Source organism: Rhincodon typus, chromosome 3 (genome assembly GCF_021869965.1).
Source record: "Rhincodon typus isolate 14 chromosome 3, sRhiTyp1.1, whole genome shotgun sequence".
NCBI classification, from domain to species: Eukaryota; Metazoa; Chordata; class Chondrichthyes; order Orectolobiformes; family Rhincodontidae; genus Rhincodon; species Rhincodon typus.
This window is the reverse complement of record NC_063334.1, coordinates 32289721-32310903: the sequence shown is the minus strand read 5'-3', so window position 1 is coordinate 32310903 and position 21183 is coordinate 32289721. Positions and strand designations below refer to the sequence as shown.

The window sequence follows — 21183 nt, the reverse complement described above, 5'->3', positions numbered from 1 at the left end:
CTGAAATTGACTGCAATTCAATCTTCAGTGTGAACCTTTCACTGATATCCAACTGCGGAATGTTATGAATACACTTCATATTTAGTATTTCTTGGAGGCATTAAGTTTTGAAAGATTATGAAAAAAAAATTATTTTTCAGGTTTTGTGGAAATACCTGGAGTGCTTTCTTTGGGAAAAGTTTGTTGAATGGTCACTGCAGGCACTGGAGATGTTTTATTTACAAACAGAGCTCTTTAGAAATCAAGTGACTGGTGAGTACAGTAGACCCTGCTGTAGCTGTTTGAACCGTGACTAGATGTTGAGTGCTTTGATAGCTGGCTGTGTTTGGGGATAAGAAGTCTGCAAAAAAGGGCTTCCAGCTGATCTCTCCCATTTCCGAAAAGGAGGCCCTCGTGTTGTCTTCGGAGTGATTGGAGGAATATTTCCTGAATAAGCGTGTCCGAAAGGCTCCAGCGAAATGCATGCACGGTTAATGACATAACCACACATGCCAGAACGTCAGAAAGATAGGTTGGAAAAGCCTGTGCTTTATGTTTATCTTCAAGAATAAACCAGGAGCCAAAAGTCATTGCTTTTCTCACAAAGCCAACTGGTGCAGAAAATGAAGTTTTTTTTCTCTTTTCCTTAAGAATGTGGTTGTGTGTTTTGGTGATACTTAAAGGGCTAAGCAATTATACTTCTAAATTACTAGCTGTTCATATTAACCAATTATTGCATTGTGTTGAATGTGTTTTCTTTTTTAATGAATTAAAAGTTATGATTATTAAGAAATCTGGTTGATGGATCTTATTGCTTAAGACCTGATCTAGATCAGGTATTGGCCCTTTGGATAACTGGGGAAAGTATTTTAACTTTTATGTTGTGATTTGTGGAGTAGTGAGGTGCGAGTTACAGTGCACTCCTCCAGCCTTGGTCATTACAACAGGCAGGACAAACTCATTATCAGAACTGAGGCAAGGCAATCTGAAAACAAAGCTGAGTTAACTGGAATGCAAGTGATAGGCAGGGGTTTTTGAAGAGTGAGAATAAAACTAAAGTGTTTTCAACACGGGGTATCATGAGATAAGAGCACACAGGGGCAGGGACTGGAAGCTCATGATGACTTGCCTTTTGATATGCTGTACTCTCATATTTGTGAAAAGCACAATTCTGACATAAAGGAACCTACAACAACTACATTGTCTGCCTGGTTAGTGCTCATGTGGACTTGTTGTTTTCAGCAGGTTCGTTGTTCAGACAAAATCAAATTCCATTGTATTCAGAGCATGACAATCCCTCGGATGTTGCACCATGACATCCTCACACGTCAGCGTACACCACCTCAGATTCTGGCACCTCGATAGAGTGGACTGCATCCATCTAGATAACAGCACAACACAATCACCTGAGCAGATGTTGGAGACTGCAATTTCTCATCGGAGTGAGTGTTGGAGAATAGCAAGATGCTCAGCTCCAGGTAGACGACAAGCCTCTGGATTAATCCATCAGGTAGCTGTCGATCATTCAATATTTGGAGATTGGTTGGATCTTCCAGAAGGTATGTGTGCCCTAATTTATACAATGGAGTTGTCCATATAGGAGGTGAGTGTTGCAGTATTGCTCCCCCAGACTCATGGCACCTTTCAAATGATTTGTGACACTTAACAAAATCCAGTTCCATCAGCCCTATCAGTGCACTCTGAGATTGTGTATATAGTGTGTAATCACACATACTGGCTGTGACCTCAGCAGTGCATTGCCAGTGAGAGAGATGGAAAAAGCACGTTTTGCCTCTGCTACATTAGTGTGCAACAATGTGCAGGGAGTTCATGCTGGCATATAAATCCACCCCGGAGGTTCCTCTCAAGTTGCTTTTGATTGTGATAGCTCCTTCTTGGCCCCTACTTCCAGCAATAGTGTTCAGTCATATCTGAAGACGGGCCTGCCACTCACCACCAGGGTCCTTACCGCCTCTTACAAACAGAGGATGATTGCCACAGACATCCAAGCTGATGAGTATCGATTCAGCAGCCTGCCTCCAGTGCCACTGCAAGTGATGAAACATTTATAAAAAGTTAACACATCACACTAAACACAGAGAACGATACGTGGATGATAGCTACAACTGTGTAATTCGTATTCGTTGTTCCATTTCACTTTATTAATTTGATTTTTCACATAACATATTGTTCCTGTGCTATGAATAGCATGAAGTTTGGATGCCTGCAATTCGACCTCAAAAAGTAATTGATCGTGGACACTTTTTGGAGGTGCCAGTTGTGCAAGAGGGTTTCAGAAGAGAATTCCTGCAAACTTAGCTGTGATGTAACTGATTTCTTCCTTAGAGTCCATGAGGATTTCGTTGCCTGGTGGAAGCACCTCTGATTGAAAGCTTCCCTTAACCTGTAGGCTCCTGAGCATGGCACGATGGCTGTTCAGGGTCATCATTGGAGTTTGTATTTGAATCGTCATTTGTAGCCATAGGTCACAGCTGACACCCTCCATCTGATCTCCATAAAAAAAAGCTTACCCGCGCAAGGAAGGAAACACGATCCGATGCATATTGATGTAAGCTTCCAGCTCGGTCCAGGAACGGAACTTCATGTTGAGCAGCCCAACTGTCTTCTTAATTTATGATCCTTGTGATTGCCTGGTTTCTATTATACCTCTCTTCGGCAGGGTTTTAGCGTCTCTGATACATAACATTATCCATCTTTTCAGAGGGTATACTCTATCACACCACAGCCAACCACCAATCATGTTGGACCGCTGAAAACCTTGAAATCTGGGAATGCCAGAGAGCACAAAAGTCACCGCAACTCCCAGGATGCTTTGTACAAACCAGGAGAACCATGGGTCCACATTAGTCAGATATTGAGTGATTAAAACACTTTACACAACACTAAAGCCCCTGTCTCTGCCATGTGTAATTCGATTGCCACATGGGTACAATCATTGGTGTCCTACATCTTTATCAAGTTAGCTTTGGCAAAAAATTTCTTGTACACTTTGCCAGGAACTCTTCATCTGTTTGGTACTTTATAAAGCCTCCTGAAAAGTGTGTTTGTGGCAAGACTTTTATGTGGCACTAATGTGAAAACATTTACAGCAATAGGTATCAGGTATAGGCACCCTCTTCTCTCTCTCTCACACACACACACACACACACACACATACACACACACACACACACACACACACACACACATTCAAAGCAGTGCATGGCTAGCTGGCCTCCCATTAGAAATGGTTTTAAAGAGGAATCTGAGTTCCATGTTTAGTAGCCCAACTCGATCTTTAATTGGAATCCTTACCACACAGCATGGAAAAGGTGTCTTGGATACCCTGCCTCTCTCAATAAAATACAGGATATTTATACATTCTGTGTTACAATGATTATATACAGCATTGACATCAGCGCTTGCCACCTCCCCTCTGACCATTATGCCCCTCCCCAGATATTTGCCAGCTGCATCATACTGAGTGAGTGCTGTTTGTTATCTTGTGAAGCTGCGATTATTTTCCTGAGGTCATTGTGATTAAGTAATGTTTTGCAATTGCCCCCTTACAATGTTATCAGTTTTCTGGTGTCCTTTCATGAGGGTATCTGTTTATACCCTTCGTCATACGTCATTCAGTCCTTGGTGTTAAAAGCATTTGTCTTTGAATCCCCCCTGTTGGTGGGCTGGTGCTCCTCTCTACCATCTACAACCATTTGTATAAATTCCTTAATGTTAGTTTGTTAGTTGCACTTATAATTTTAGTATACTTACATGTATAACACGGCATGGCAATTACTTAAAAAGCCTTTGATTATAATGGGATCTGATGTTCTCTTCTACACTTTACTCAACAACAAGTTTTCTCTTTCCCACTAAGATTTCTAAGAGGCAGTTTATTACCTTATCTGGTTGCCATGAGCAACTGTGGAAACTGCTGTTTCAACTAACAAATCATTCCTCTGTCATCTTCGCCTCTCCACTTCAGTTGAGGAAGAGCCTTCATCTGATAGAACAATTCTTATTTTGAGCAATTGAACTACTAAGGTACAGACTGACTGATGTTACAGCAGGGCTGTTAGTGGCTGCTTAAAGTCAGAACCTTCCATATCCTAAAGAAAATAATTGAACAAAAAGGACTTGAACACAATCCGGAAAATCAAAACTTAAGCAACAGGCATCAAAGGTCTAATGTAAATGCTTACTTCCATATTCTTTGCACCGTCTGTAGCTTTATGTCCTGCCCTGGATCGTAGCAAATTCCTGCAATACTTTGATGCTTTTATTTCATTTTTCATTGAGGCCTGTAGAATCTCAGAAATGTTTTCTCTGTCCTCCTTGACACTGTCATCTTCAAATGCAAAAAGAGGATCTGCTTTCAAAGTCAATTATTACTTAAAATAGATGGAGTGTCCAGCCTGGTAAAGCTGATTTTGCAGAATGGTGACTGCAATGTTTTAAAAAATTGCCATCGAAACCGATTCCGTAAAAATTAGTACAGTAACTACACATCAAAAGTATTTCATTCCTTGGAGGAGCTTTGGACATCCAGGAGTGTGGAAAGGAGATAGCAAGAACCGCAGAAGCTGGAGTAAGAGACAACACAATACTCCTGCGATGCTGCCTGACCTGCTGTGTTCCTCAAGCTCCACACTGTGTTGTCTCAGGAGTGTTGAAAGGCACTTTATGAATACAAGGAATTCTTTATTTTTTAAAAAATAAAAGTTGCGCTTTAAAACACAGAGAAGTGAAGTATTTAATTGCTGAGGTTCGAGGTACACTTTGTGCAATTGTATAAAATGGGTGGTAAGATATCAGCAGCATGTTTTACATCTCTTCTTCCTTTGTTTACATTGACTTCACCTTCATTTCACACAGTTTCTGAAAGCCCAGATCTACTGCTGAAAATGTACCATCAATATTACAGCTTATTGCATCAGTGAAGTTTGGACTCCATACAGAAGTTTATACAAATGGGGTGTCTTAACCTAACGTGGCAAATCTGGAATATTGTAGTATATTCATATTAAAAGTACCTATTTCAAAATTCATTGGCTACAAATGTATTTCCTTTAACATTTGAAGTCCGTATATAGCACTAATGGAACGAGCTTAGAAATAAAATATGCAGCATCCAAGCTCTTTGTGTCTTACAGTTATGTAAAGGATAAAATTTACGGAGAAAATGGCATGAAATTGCTTTAATGGCTCTAATATCAGAAAAAAATCTAAAATGGTAGGTTTTAAAAGATCAGAGTGAAAATTCAAGTTTGAAAAAAAAATCTTTGTTCTGCCTCGTGATCTACCATTCCATCTTCATTAGGTGATTACCACTTATAAATTTCACTGAATACCACATTGTTCACTTTTATAAAAGAGCAATAAGGGCAGGAGTAAGCCATTAAGCCTTGAGCCCTCTTTAGTCATTAAATAAGACCATGGTTGTTCTGACCTTGTTCTTAATTCCACTTTCACCTGACTCCGTAAATTTGACATACAAATACTTATCTGTATTAACCTTGAATATAATCAGTGGCCCAGTGTCCGCTACTGTATTCCAAAGATTACTAAACATCAAAGAAGAAATTCCTGATATTCATTTATAATTTTTAAAGTGCACAGTCTAGTTTTAGAATCACACATGAAGCAATCTACTTTGTCAAAGTCCCTTGGAATTTTTTTTTCAATATAATTATCTCTTGTTCTTCTAAACTCCAATGAGTATATATCAAACTGTTCAACCTTTGCTCATCCTTCAAACCAGCAATCAATCTTGTGAATCTTCTCTGAACTGCCTCTAATGCAAATATAACCCTCCTTAAATAAAGAGACTAAACTGTATGGGTAAGGGTAAAGTCAGCAAAGTCCTAGTGGATCATAGGACCATTCTCTCACTAGAGAGAGATAACTGAAGGTGATTAACCAAGTGTCATCATGTCTTAGGGAAGAGGAAGGGTGGCAAAGGAGGGTCCTTCATGGTAACCTGAGCCAGTGGGGGAATTAGGACCACATTGTTGGCAAAACTCTGCGTTACAAACCAGTCACCCATCCAAGTGAGCTATCTGACCCCACAAACTGTAAACAGTGGTCTCATCTATGCTTTCTACAGTTAATAAGACTTTTGTACTTTATACTCCATTCACTTGACAATAAAATCCAATATTACATTTGCTTTCCTAATTACTTCTTCTATCTGCAAATTAACTTTACATGATATACGATGAAAAGAACTCAATGGTGCGAAATTTCATTCACATAATGTTCATAACAAACTGGACAACCCTGCATTTTTCCACATTCTACTCTATATGCCAAAAATCACTTAGCCCATCATTTATCCATTTGCGGACCCTTTGTCTTGAATTCTACATGCATTGGAAAGGCAAGGACTGATTAGGAATCGGCAGCACGGCTTTATGTGTGGGAAATCATGCTTCACAAACTTGAGTTTTTTTAATTGGAGATCAAGAAGATAGATGAAGGCAGAGCTGTAGATATTGTCTACATGGACTTTGATAAGGTTCCGCATGGTAGACTGGTTAGTAAAGTTAGATCCAGCCAGGAAATTGGATACAAAATTGTTTTGATGGTAAGAGACAGGAGGTGGTAGTAGAGGGTTGTTGTTCAGACTGGAGGACTGTGACCAGTGGTGTGCCACAAGGTTCAGTGTTGGCTCCCTGTTGTTCATCATTTATATATACAATTTGAATGAGAATATAGGAGGGATGGTTAGTAACTTGTGGATGACACCAAAATTGGTGATATAGTAGGCAGTGAAGAAGGTTATATAAGAGTACATTGGAACCTTCATCAACTGGAGCAGTAGGTGAGGAATGGCAGAAGGAGTTTTACTTAGATGAATTTGAGATGTTGCATTTTGGCAAAACAAACCAGGGGTGGACTTACATAGTTAATGGTAGGGCACAGGAGAATGTTGTTGAACAGAGAGACCTATATGTACCGGTATATTGCTCCTTGAATGTTGTGTCACAGGTAGACAGGATGGTGAAGAAGGCATTCGGCATGCTTGCTTTCATATGTCAGAGCATTGGATAAAGGAGTTGGGATGTCATGTTATGGCTGTACAAGACATTGGTTAGGTAACATTTGGAGTACTGCATACAATTTTGATCGCACTTCTGTAGGAAGGATATTATTAAACTGTAAAGGATGCAAAAAAGACTTACAAGGATGTTACCTAGACTGGAAGTGTTGAGTTATAAGGAGAGGCTGGATAGGCTGAGATGTTTTTTCCGTTGGAACGTAGGAGGCTGAGGGGTGACCTTATAGGGGATTATAAAATCATGAGGGCCACAGATTAGGTGAATAGCAAAAGTCTTTTCCCCAGGGTAGGGGAGTTCAAAACTCGAGAGTTTAAAGTGAGAGGAAAAGATTCAAAAGGGACCTGAGGGGCAATTTTTTCACATGGAGGATGGTCCATATAATTACAAGCTGTGAGAGGAAGTAGTAGATGCAAGTACAGTTACAACATCTAAAACGCATTTGAACAGGTATATGGATAGGAAAGGTTTATAGAGATATAGGTCAAATGCAGTAAAATGCCACTAGTTAGAAAACCTGGTCAGCATGGATGAGTTGGGCTGAAGGACTTGTTTCCAGGTTTATGACCCTATGACTCTTTGACTCTGAATCAGGTGTACAAAGCCAGGAAAATTCCCAGCTCTTGCAGACATGACTTTGGAGAAAGTTCCCTGAATAATCAAATTTTCGCTGTGATGTTAGGGAGTTTGTGAAACCTTTCTCCCAAACTGCTATACATTGTATTCTTCCTTTGGAAGAACAGACATGGGCAGGGTTAAATCTTCAGTTTCAACTCTACTAGAGTGGACTGGTGGAGCCAAAACATATACCTGCCTGCATTTGAGCAATAGAATGCTATGAAAACTACTTTGGCTGCCAAAGCCAAGTTCTGGAGTTCTCCCCCAAATCTCCCACCCCAGACTCTCCACATTTGTTTTTCCTTCTTTTCCCTTAGGATGCTTCTTAAAACCCAAAAGTGTTTTTTTTCCCACCTGGCCTGATATCACAGCTGTTTCTTGGATTCCGATCAGGAAACCCATTATTGTTTTTTTTGGAGCAGAAATTAAAGCAAGTAACATCCACAGTACTTTGTTATAATTTTAATAAACCTATCCTCTTTTCTTTGCTAAAATTCAAGAAAACGTGTCTGATTTTATTTGTTCTGATTCTAGTACTTAAACAGATAAATATTGAATTCCCAAATATATTCATATCAACAAAAGCCCTGCTGCAGTCAAATGAGGAAATCAGAAGAAAGCAACACAAAAGCTTTGATTGATATCGAGTTTGCAAGAGAGAAATATTGGATAGATAAAATGCATAATAGACAGAACGGGGTTATGAATAGAAAAGGTACAAAGTTGAGTAAAAGACGATATTAAAGGATGAAGAGTGGCAACAAAAAATGAATGCTCTGTAAAGGGATTTGGATGTGAAAAATGGGATAGGAGAACAAAAATAAATACTCATGTAAAAATAATTAAGAGAAAAGAACTCAAAGACAATTATGCATGTAATGCCATACCACTTTTTATTTTTCGAGCATAAACCTTTTTTACATTCAACATGAGGGACATTAGTTCCATTGAATTTAATTCTTAAATTTCATGAGCCCAATGTGGTAATCAAACACCAAAGAACCCAGGGCAAAAAAGTTAGATGCAGAGCATAGTTCCCTTTACTCTGTCACCAACAAAATGCATCATGTCTAACCTTAGGAAACCACATCCCATTGTACCAAAGGACATATTTCTATCATGCACACCAGCCATCCTGTAACTTCTGTGAATTAGGTGGTCAATTTGTGGCCAGATAGAAGAAACTTGAGTCCCTTGACTACTTGAAATTAAGTTATCACCCACTAACATGCCAATCAGTGGGGATTGATTTGCTGGAAGGCAGACACACAATGGATTTAATAGTTCATTTTTATCTGCTCGCCATTTATAAGAGACCATGTGATGCAATAACTCTTTTAAACTAGTTTTCCCAATTTCAAGTCTATCTATATAGCGATACATGATCAAATTAACATTGAAATTAAATGCAATTTTATTAAGTAGGGCACACTATTGCTCAGTAAGCCAAAAGGGATTTTAAATACAACGTGGGTGAACAAATGAAAACGTAACTAGTCCCTGTGCGCCAATGCTGGAACACTGAACTACTTGTACTTGTTTAATCAATAATGTTTCATTGTATGTGTTTGGCATCATTTAATTGTAACACGATTGTATTGACTCGAAGATTCGAATGAACATATCTATTTCCTCTTCAACATCTTCTGATTCTACCTCTATTAGTTCATGTTGCAGAAAATTCTAAAAGCTTTCTTACTTAGAGAGGTATAGATGTACTTTTTTACTAAACCTTAGAATTCAGTCAGGACTAGATGTTCTCTGGAGGAGCATGGGACTAAAGTATTCCTAATTGAAACATCACACCAAAAATTCCATCCATTTTTGTCTCTATAAATTATAATTGAGGTCTGTCCTTTCATGTACTTTCTGGTACTCTCCAAACGAGACTTCTTGTCTCTCTTACAATATTATTGGACCCAAAATGAGGGCCACAGATTAGGTGAATAGCAAAAGTCTTTTCCTCAGGGTAGGTTAGCTCAAAACGAGAGGGTTTAAGGTGAGAGGGAAATGATTTAAAAGGGACCTGAGGGGCAAAGTTTTCACACGGAGGATGGTCCATATAATTACAAGCTGTGAGAGGAAGTGGTAGATGCAGGTCCAGTCACAACATCTAAAAGGCATTTGAACAGGTATATGGATAGGAAGGGTTTACAGGGATATAGGTCGAATGCAGTAAAATGCTACTAGTTAGAAAACCTGGTCAGTATGGATGAGTTGGGCTGAAGGACTTGATTCCATGTTTATGACTCTATGACTCTTTGACTCTGAATCAGGAATTATGATGGGATTTTGTTTTTAATTCATTCACGAGATGTGGGCATTGTTGGCTATGCCAGCATTTATTGTTCATCTGTAATTGTCCAGAGGGCAGTAAAGAGTCAACCACATTGCTGTGGTCTTGTGTAGGCCAGACCAGGTCAGGTTGGCCAATTTCCTTCCTGAAAGGAAATTATAGAATGAGATGGGCTTTTCCTCAAAAATCATTTCTTGGTGATTGTAGTGGTTGTGATGAGGTTAGCCAGGTGGACCTCACTGAATATGAGTTCCCAGATTAGGGCTATTAACCTGGTCCAATCAGGGAGCCCAACTGACAGATATAAACAGGAGTGTCAGACATCCTGCTCACTCTGGGAGCTGGCTCTGAGGAAGCTGGATCAGTGTCAAGGACATTCCACATGTAAATAACGGGTGACTTGGTGACAGGATACCAGCTTCTGTGGAGTTATTTCAGTGTTAATGAGAGTGAGATTATTACTATTGCAACACAATAATGCCTACTTGCTGAAGCCCAACGGGACTTCCAACAGGCACTACAATTGGCTTTATCATTGGAAAATGTGGCAAGTAGAGCATATGAGTTGCAGTTTATTTGGATGGAACTGGATACCCTCACTAGGCTGACTGACCTAGGGGAACACCATTTAAGTGAAGGCAATTGCATAGCTCACTTAGGATATAACCTGAGTAGAGGGACTCAAGGTCAGCCATAGCAAAACCCCAAAACAAAGCCTAGCCTTGGCCAAATAGTTAAAATTTTCTTCAACATCTGGGCCAGCAAGCCATTGTAGTTACGGACTGTATCAGACTTGAGACAGCAAGATAGTCCCATGAGACCTACATTGAGTAAGAGAACTCATAGAGCAGTATCCAGGATAGTGAATTCCCTGGAAAATCCACCTACATCTGGTTTGCTTAGCAACATCCAAATCAGAACCAATCAAAATAAGTTTCTGGCCAAATGCTCACCTGGTTCGAATGGAGGTCAATACTGGCGCTGCTGTTTCAGTGATCGCGGAGTCAGTCTTCAACAAAATTCACCCTGGGCTCCAACTTTCAAGTTTGTGCAAGACCTCGGCTAGATTGAGAACCTATACGGGGAGCCATTACACATTTAGGGTACAACTTTAGTTCCGGCCTTTCATGAGGCCAGCTGGTTCAGTTATCACTAAATGTAGTAATAGGCTTCGACCCAAGCTTGATGGGGCAAATTGGATGTGAAAGATCCACCTAGATTGGCTCAACATTTTTCAATTAGAAAATGACTGCCTGAGTGAATTCCTAATTAAATACCTGGAAGTCTTTGAGGAAGGTCTATCAAAGAAGCCAAGGCCACCTTGCATGTTGGCCAGGAAGCAATTCCCCAATTCTGCAAGGCCCGCCATGCCTGCCATTTGGGATATCATCAGTCTATGCAATTTTCCAGTGGACAGTGGAAAACATTTTACGAGGTCTACCCCAGGTTCTCATTTATCTAGATGATGTATTGATAACAGTGAAACCCAATAAAGAGCACTTAGAGAACTTGGGCTTAGTCCTTAGACTTTCTCCCAGGCAGTCGTACATCTTAGAAGGGAAATATGTGTGTTCCACGCACTCCTAGTGACCTACTTAGGCTACAGAGTCAACAAGACCACATTATACCTATTGGAAGATAAAACAAGGTAGATTAAATGTGCCCCAGCTCCCAAGTCTGTACTGGAGCTTAGGTCTTTCCTTGGGTTGGTGAATTATTATGGAAAGTTCATACATAACCTGGCCTCCATGCTGGCAGGTCAGCCTCGGAAATGGTAGCCAAGCCGTAACTTGCAGGGAAGTGAAGAAACAGCTATGACCCTCTAAAACGTTGGCACACTATGATCTCATGCAAGAGCTGGTATCGCTATGCAATGCCTCCCCATACAGCATTGGGTATTATTAGCTCACAGGTGGCCCAGTGGATTTTGGCTAATGCAGAGCGTAAATCTGCCCAAATAGAGAAGGAAGGTTTGGCAGTCATATTTGGAGTCAGGAAGTTCTGCCAATATCTTTACGGACATAAATTTAGAATAATAATGGAACTCAAACCTTTGCTAGGTGTACTTAAAGGAGTCAATGCAATGCATCCCCTATCTTCAGGCTGAATTCAGCAGTCGTCTCTAATATTAAATGCATAAAATTACATGTTGGAACACTGTCCAGGAGGCCAAGTAGCAAATGCAGATGCATTGAGCTGCCTCCCACTGGTAGCTACACTGCCAGTGGTACCTTAATGGGTTGAAATTTTCTGGACATCAGTCACAGCTGACAATATCAGACATTGGACGCAGAAAGATCCAAACCTGGCAAAACTGAAACAGTTGGTGGTGATGGGTAAAACCAAAGGGTCATCGCAACCAGAAAGAAAATATTTTTGCACCCAGAGAGACCAGATCACAGTAGTGGACAGCATATTATTATGTGGAACAGCAGTGATCGTCCTGAGCGCAAGTCTCTGCCAGATACATCACCAGGATCATTTAGAGGTTTCCAAAATGAAAATGTTGATCAGAAGTTACATCTGGTAACCAAGTTGAATGGAGACATAGCCATGTTGGTGGGGCCATGCCCAATGTGCCAACAAGGACAACAGTTACTGCCAGCAGCTCCCCCACATTCGTGGGAATCGTTGGGTAAACCCTGGACTTGGTTACACATTAACTATACAGGTCCTTTCAAGGGCTCAATGTTCTTAGTCATTGTGAACACCCTCTCAAAGTGGCTGGAGTATGCACTCAAAGTGCAGTAAGTCCATTCATCAAACACAGAGATGATGATAGAAAAATTGCATGCATCTGTTACCATACAGACTCGGAGAAGTGCTGGTCACAGATAATGGGCTATTGTTTACCGGCAGGGAATTTGAGTATTTCCTAAATTCAAATGGTATTCATCATATTAGGACAGGTCCATATCATCTATCATCCAATGGTCTGGCAGAAAGAACAGTCCAAGCTTTGAAGACAGGCTTAAAGAAACAGCATATAGCTTCACTCAATACCAAACTGCCCTAGCTCTTACTTGTTTATTGACCACCCCCCTTGTAACTACAGGGATAGCACCAGCAGAGTCATTAGTGGGGAGAAGACTCTGCACCAGGTTAATAATGATTTTCTCTGGACCTGGGGGGGAGGATGGTGAAATGGTAACAGCAATGCCAATGCTGGACACAAGATTCCACTAAACAAAAGAGACAATTTACTTCAGGGGATTAAGTTTGGTGTAAGAACCATGGGAATGGCCCATTATGGACAAAAGACATGGTCAATGTGAAGTCAGGTCCAGTAATGTATAAGGTTTGGGTACATGTGATGGTCCTGAACAAGCACGTGGGCCATATGAAAGCTGCAAACTTTCAAATAGTGAGGGAGCAAAATGTGCTGAGCTCCTAAATAGTGTTTCCAACTGTTCTGGAACCCATGGGTTCTTCCTGTTCAACCAGCATTGAAGATACCTCAGAATCTGAGATAGGCGTGGCTGATGTCATTGCTTCACACCTTTGCTGCCTGAAGAGGAGAATGATTTTTTTCTGAGAAGATCTGGAAGCAAAAGGTGAGCTACTGTGCATTACATGCTGCTCGCATCAGAGGTTGTCTCAGATGGCCAGCATCCTGAAATCATATAGGCAACATATCATGTGAAACTTTGGATTCTGCTAGCAATTATCTGCCATCATAATTAGTATGTCCTCTACAGCTACCTCTTTCAACTTATATCCTCCTCCTCCTCCCTAATTTCTGTAGATTCCTGGTCCAAGGTTCCAGGGTCTGCACCTGAAATTCTGACAGTCTTTATATTTGTTCTCACAGGTAGCTGGTGTGTGAGGCTTTAGCTCCTTTGAGCAACCTTGTGATGGTGCCACAATTTTGCTTCCCATGAACAACACAGTGTGGGCTGAGTAACATAGAAACCTAGACATAGAAACTAAAAGCAGGAGTAGGCCTTTCAGCCCTTCAAGCCTGCTATGCCTTTCAATATGAATATGGCTGATCCTCTATCTCAATGCAATATTCCTGTTTCCAGCCTATACTTTTGATGCCTTTTAAATATTTTTAGTTAGTGTGTGAGTTTGATGGAGAGAAGCACATGTAGAAAATAGTTTCTCAGTAATTTAACAGAATGATTACAACCTGGTATAATCCATAGGCCTGAAGAAGCTCCTTGACCATACCTTCAGCTCAACCAGTCTGACTTGAACCCAAACTTTTAGATGTGGACATAAAACCACATGACTGGGAAAAGTAGCAAGTAAATTGTAGCTGTTGGATAGGATCAGCATTTAAGATCCCTCATTCTCTGAGTGATCCAAATTTCTCTGATATTGAACACTTTGGATTACAATGACCCAAATTTGAACCTCCATCACATCATGAGATTTAATTGGAGTTTGGAACAAACTGTCGAGATACATTTCTCCTTCTTTAATTGTTTTAGTGTTTCACCCTCACTCTCCATCTCAATGATTCTGAATTGTCGAGAATTTGATGATTTTAACCCAGGACTTCCAGTGTTCAAATTGTCAGAAACTGGATGTACTATCCAAGATGTGCATTGTCACGCCATGAAAGTTCGCTGTCTTGCCACGGAAATATTAAACAGATAAAACCTGATAAGGTTAGATAAGTCAGATAACAGGTAAGTCCCAGTAACTGCAGAGCTGACCCAACAACCATTCAATCATTAGCCTCTTGACTCCCATCTTGGTTGCTGACTCCACTTCCTGGCATTCCCCCCATCCCCTGACTAGCTACAACTCACACAATATGTCTATTGCCTGAGCAGAGCTGACCCAACTGGGCCCAACCACTTGTTTAGTGACACAATTCTCAGACTACTTCACCTTGATCAACCAAATTTTTGGGCTGACATGACCTAACTGACCATCCTATATACACAAACACCTGACCAAAAAGCAACCCCACCAAACAGGGCTGACTACTCTACACCATGCAAAGACCTTCTTGTCTCCTGAATGGTCCCTAACCTGATGACCCTCCCAAACTGACCTGGCTTCTCTCAATCTGTTGATCCACTCACCAACCTATCCACATGCTACCTTAGCCACATACCCACCTGTCACCCTACCCACCTACATCAACCACTTACTCATCTTCCCACCTTCCTCTTTCATTCATTTATCCATTCTGCCATTCATACAGAGGAACATAGGAGGAGGGAAAGGTCATTTGATCTGCCAAATCTGCTCCACCACTCATCTTGGCTGATCTACCTGTAATCTCAATTTTAATTTCACGTCTATCACCCATAACACTTGACTCCCACATCCATCAAAACTTCTATCTAATTCTGCCTTGGATAAATTCAATGACCTGGTTTTCATTGCTTTCTGGGGAAGAGAACTCAACAATACCAACAGCCTTCACAGAAATAAAAATTCTTTGCATCTCAATTTTAAAATGGAGATTCTTATTCTTAAATTGTGACCCCTTGTGACATCCTTCCAGTATTCACTTCATTAGGTCCTCTCAGGGCCTCTCATGTTTCAATAAATCACCTCACATTCTTCCAAATGCCAATGAATACAGGCCAATTCTATTCAAACCTTCCATAGTGTCATCAGCTTTGGAGTGACATCTTTTAAGAACTCTACACGTAAACGAGTCAAGTATCGTGATGTTTTCACATGATCATAGACTATCTGCACTGTGGCTCTTGAGGCACAGTCTGTGTCTGGAGATTCCCCTGCATTGTATATATTAGTTCAGCTGTAAACAAAGCCCCAGAGATCTTTCAGGAAACAGAATCCATGTACCTCAGTTGTGTTACGTTCAGAAAATGCAAAAATATAATTCTGCACTGTCCACTTGAGTTTTATTCTTTCAAAAAACAGAGGGAGAAAAGCAAGTAATAATCTAGCCTTAGAAGCATGAAAACCCAGGAAAGGAACAACAAACAAAATGTAACAATGATCCAGAAGATCTAACAATACGGAAAATGAAAGGTTTAAAAAGGATTTCCTCTCAGATTGAGAATATCCGAGTTGTCAAAGTTGGTGCATGTTGTTAGCTGAACCATATGAACGCTTCACAGAAAAGGAATATGCAAAATTGCAAAAAACATTTATTGCAAGCATAATCCAATTGTTCCAAATAGAGCTTGAAACAGTTTTGCCAGTATTTGGCATCACAAGATTCCAGATGTACCTGTTTGTTTAACAATTCACAGTGGAAATTAGAAATCTTTGGAAATGTATTGCTGCGAACCACTGACATGTGCAATAGCTACACTGCAACGATTTCTGGTAGAAGCTCAGGAGTAGGACTTCAAAGTTTGCTGCAAACTTGGCACCAAAGTAATCACCACATATACACTGAGCAGACTGTCAAACCCAAACAAGGATGCAGATGTTCCACTCAATCTACAAATTGACATCAAGGTGGAGATTTGCTGAAATTTGAACCATTGTATTTTGGCTGCATACGTTTAATCAGCTTCAATCAGAAACAGCTAACAACAGACCATGCAGTGGAAAGCAAATCATTTAAAGGTGACCCAACAGGATAAAAGATGTGCCAGACACTCTTAAATGCTTTTAGCTTTGAAAGAAATGAGCTCTGTATCTCAAGAGGCGTTCCCTTGCAAAGAAAATAAATACTTGTGCCCAAACCTCTCTGCCAGGACATCTTCTGACAACTACACCAAGGACATATGGACATAGAGTGGATGAGACAAATAGCATGTGATACAAAGATTAATAGTGACATTGAAAAGTGAGTGAGGATGTCTGAAGAATACCAGAGCCACGAGCCACAACAACACAGAAACTACTCCCACACAAAATGTCATCAATCTTTTTTGTCCAAAATGGCCACTGATCTATTTACCATGAATGGAAATGACTTTATTTCAGTCATTGATTAATTCTCCAAGCCTTCAATTTTCAGGTAGGTAAACAAGCTCTTGGCAGACACATTGAATGCCATATTCAGTGTGTTCTGTGCAACTAAATAACTCATTTCTGACAATGAGTCCCTGTAGGAGGATGTGTATGTAAAATGGAGCACATGTGATACACTCAACACATTATTCCAGATCAATGACCTTGCCAGAATTGCACCATTAAATAATTTATCCTGTAGTATAGGGCAATGCATTCCAAATTGCAATGTTAAACCTCAAGGCTACACCTCTGGATATGGACTGACAATTACCGATAGAGATCATGTTTGAAGACAAGTGAGAGTGAGTTCTCCCATGTACTTACCTCAACCATACATGCCAGGCCTTGTCGTCACATGAGCTGCTGCCGCAGCCAACCCATTGTCGGCTGCTGGTGGTCCCCATAGGCGGCTATGGATTAGCTGGACTGGCCTTTGCTTGTTCTTTTGTCTGGCCGGCTGTTGTTCCCTCTCTCTCTCTCTGGGCTCCATCTTCACCTGTTGTGTGCAACTGCACCTGCCCTCACCCCCTCCACCTCTTGCCCCCCACCCGGCCCATCCTCAGCATGTGTGCCATCTTTAACCTGGCTGCAGTTGGGTCAGTGGAGTTTTTTTTTGGGGAGGGTGTGTTGGGGTTGGGCGCGGGTAATGTCGGGTTGCTGGACCTAGGGTGTCAGCTCTGCTTTCTCTTTACAGGTGCTGCCAGACTTGTTGAGTTAGTCCAGCAATTTCTGTTTTTGTTCCTGTAGATGCTTCATCACCAGGAAGGAGCATTATGTTTAAACAGAGAGCAGAAGTTGGCCATTATTGAGGTCAGGTACCTGGAAATTGGAAGAAAGTCTTAAAAAGAGCCATATGCCCAAGCAGATGGCAGATGTTGCATGGTAACTAGGACCTCATGGAGGAGACGGTCAGTTTTTTGTAGAATGGTCAGAATTTGGATTGGGTTTTGGGCCGTGTTTTCTGAGAAATGGGAATCTGACTGTTGATTCTACAGTATGAAGATTCACAAGCTCCTTGCCTAACCTCCCTTATCAGCTCTCAGAAGCTCAGAGAATGGAAACTAAGTTATATGTGTTACTGCATTTATCTAAGCAAAATGTAAAGGTGAGCCTGATCAACATCTTCAGAAAATCAAGCAAGAAACAATCATATATGCTGTTGAACAACACATTTTGAATCACTTAAGTAGTCTGGCAAGTTTTTTTTTATTTTATTTATCACATAACTGTGATTATTTCTCTGTCTTTTGAATGAATGTGCTGAAATAAATGTTATTGGATTCAAATCATAAACATCAATTAGATTAATTGTTGTTAAAGATTGCTCTGCTAAAGCTACTGTGTTGTTAATAAATTGCTAAATAATTTCTTTAAGCTACAAGCCTGATGTTGAGTTTTGATTATTCACAAAGTCTGGGATTGGATACTCAAAAGGTCTGAGTAGGAACCATTTGGGGTCAATTTTGATGGTCTTTGAAGGTTTTAACTTTACTGTGTTGCAAGTACACAGGTACTGTCTGTGTCTGTGTCAGCACTACTGAAACCCTCAATCCATTGCTTTGTTCCCTCTAGGTTTCACATTCCAACATACTCCTGGATGGCCTCCAATCTTTGTCCCCCACACCCTGCCTAAATTTTAAGTTCCTCCAAAACCCTGCTGCCCATATTTTATCTCGTATATACCATGTCTTGTTCATCCATCGTTCCTGCACTCACCAACGTTACTTGGCTTCTGGTTACTCTGATTTTAAACACTCAACCATTGGTGGATGTGCCTTTAGTTACTGGGAGACCTAGGGATTCTCACATTCAGTCTGTTAAGCTCTCCTTAAAACTAACTGTTTGACAATGCTATTGGCTATTGACCCTCTTATATCCTGAAATAGCTCTTCATGGTAACTCTTGTGAAGCACTTTGGTATGTTTTATTACATTTGCAGGGCTATATAAATGCTAGTTAATATTATTGAAGTGATACAGTAGAAATTACCACTTTGACGTCAAGTTTAAAGAGTTGTCATTCATTTGCAGATCTGCCAATCTCTGCAGCTTTACTTTGTCCTGGAGACAAATCGAAAATTGATTGAGATTTGAAATTAGGGCAGCCTGGTACTGGCTTGTTACTAATCATGATGTGGAAAAATAGGTTTCTATCAGGTAAAGAAGGGAGCCATGTGTCACTGCAAGCAATGTGTGCAAATCTGGTTTGTACCTGTTAAGGTAAAAGTTGAATTAATGGTACATAAGAAAGTTCCCATAGTAAGGAATATAAATCAAATAGTCATCTTAAGAAAGGTATTTGATCTGAAAATAACTACATAAGAAAAAGAATATGGAGTAGATCATACATCTGCACAATCATTCAATACGATCATGGCTTAATTTCCATTTTGCTGCCTTTTCCACATATCTCTCAATTTCCTGAAAGGCCAAAATCTGTCCATCCTGGCCTTAAATATAGTCAGACATTGAGGATCCACGAACTTCTGGGGTAATGAATTCCAAAGATTCACAACTCTTAATTGGAGTAAGGTAAATTTTAAGGGAATGAAACAAGAACTGTCAAAAGTTTATTGGAGTAGACTATTTACAAGTAAAGGGATGGCTGACAAGAGGGAGGCCTTCAAAAGTTCAGAGGCATTATCTTCCTGTTAGAGTGAAAGGCAAGGCTTGTAAGATTAGGGAACATTGGATGAATAAAGGTATTGAGATTCTATTCAAGAATAAAAAAAATCATATATTAGGATCAACCAAATGTCTTAAAGAGTATAAAGAGTGTAGGGGCATTCCTCAGAAAGAAATCAGGAAGGCAAAGAAGGGATATGAGATAGCCTTGGCAGATAAGATTAAATATAATCCAAAAATATTCCACAAATACGTTAAGGCCAAGCGAGCAACTAGACAGAGAGTAAGACCTCTGAAAGATCAAAAAGGTTGTCTTTGTGTTGAACCTCAAGAGATGGGAGAGATATTAAATGAATATTTCACATCAGTTTTTACTGTTGAAAAAGAAATGGAGGCTAAAGAACTCAGGGAAATAAATATTGATATTTTTAACGGAGTTCACATTATGGAAGAGGAAGTGCCAGAGGTATTAGAAAACATAAAGGTAGATAAATCTCCAGGATCTGATCAAGTGAGGAGTTTCAGAGGCTGAGGGGTAACAAACTGGAAGTTTATAAAATCATGAGAGGCATGGGTAGGGTGAACCGCCAAAGTCTTTCCCCAGGGTAGGAGAGTCCAAAACTAGAGAAAACAGGGTTAAAATGAGAGAGGAAAGATTTAAAAGGGAATTCAGGGACAACTTTTTTTATGCAGAGGGTGGTGCATATGTGGAACAAGTTGTCAGAGCAAGTGGTGGAGGCTGGCACAATTACAACATTTAAAAGGCATCTGGATGGGAATATGAATAGGAAGGATTTAGACGGATATGGGCCAAATGCTGGCAAATGGGGCGAGATAAATTTGGGATATCTGATGGGCATGGACAAGTTGGACCAAAGTGTCTGCTTCCATGCTGTAAATTTCTATGGCTCTGTAAGTGCACCCTGGGATGTTGTGAGAAGTTAGAGAGGAAATTGTGAGGTCCCTAGCTAAAATATTTGTATCATCTATAAACACGGGTGAAGTGCTGGAGGGCAGCTAATGCTTAAGAAAGGCTGCAAGGAGAAGCGTGAAAACTATAGACCTGTGAGTTTGACATCAATGGTGGGTAAGTTAGAATCATAGAATACTTACAATGCGGAATCAGGCCATTCAGCCCCTCAAGTCCACACTGAAGATAAGATTAGATTTACATGCATTTGGATAGGCAAGGATTGAGTAGGTTGTCAGCATGGTTTTGTGCGAGGAAAATCATGTCTCAAAAAAATTGATTGTATTTTTTAATGAAGTGGTGAAAAGAATTGATGAGAGCAAAATGGTAGACTTTCTTTACTTGGACTTTAGTAAAGACTTTGACAAAGTTCCACATGCTGGACTAATTAGTAAAGTTAGATCACATGGGATTCAAGGAGATCTTGCCAATTGGATCCAAAATTGGCTTTATGGTAGGAGACAGAGGGTACTGGTAAAGGATGTTTTTCGGATTGGAGGCCCATGACCAGCGGTTTTCAACAGGTATCAGTACTGGGTCCACTTTTGTTTGTCATTTATATAAATGATTTGGATACAAATATAGGAAGCATGGTTAGTAAGTTTGCACATGGCACAAAATTGGTGATATATTGGACAGTGAAGAAGGTTATCTAAGATTACAAAGAGATCTTTATCAAATGTGTCAATGGGCTGAGGAGTGGCAGATGGCGTTTAATTTGGATAAATGTGA

The 21183-nt window shown here is 40.3% G+C and overlaps 1 protein-coding gene across 1 annotated transcript in view; it reads left to right on the top strand.

Annotated features, from left to right (window-relative positions):
- The window catches only part of LOC125487829 (T-cell-specific guanine nucleotide triphosphate-binding protein 2-like), a 100591-nt gene that overhangs the window by 64587 nt on the left and 14821 nt on the right, over positions 1 to 21183 (top strand). Inside the window, exon 4 of the mRNA XM_048620232.1 lies at positions 141 to 252. Coding sequence (XP_048476189.1) covers positions 141 to 252 — 112 coding nt within the window. The remainder of the gene's footprint in view (positions 1 to 140; positions 253 to 21183) is intronic.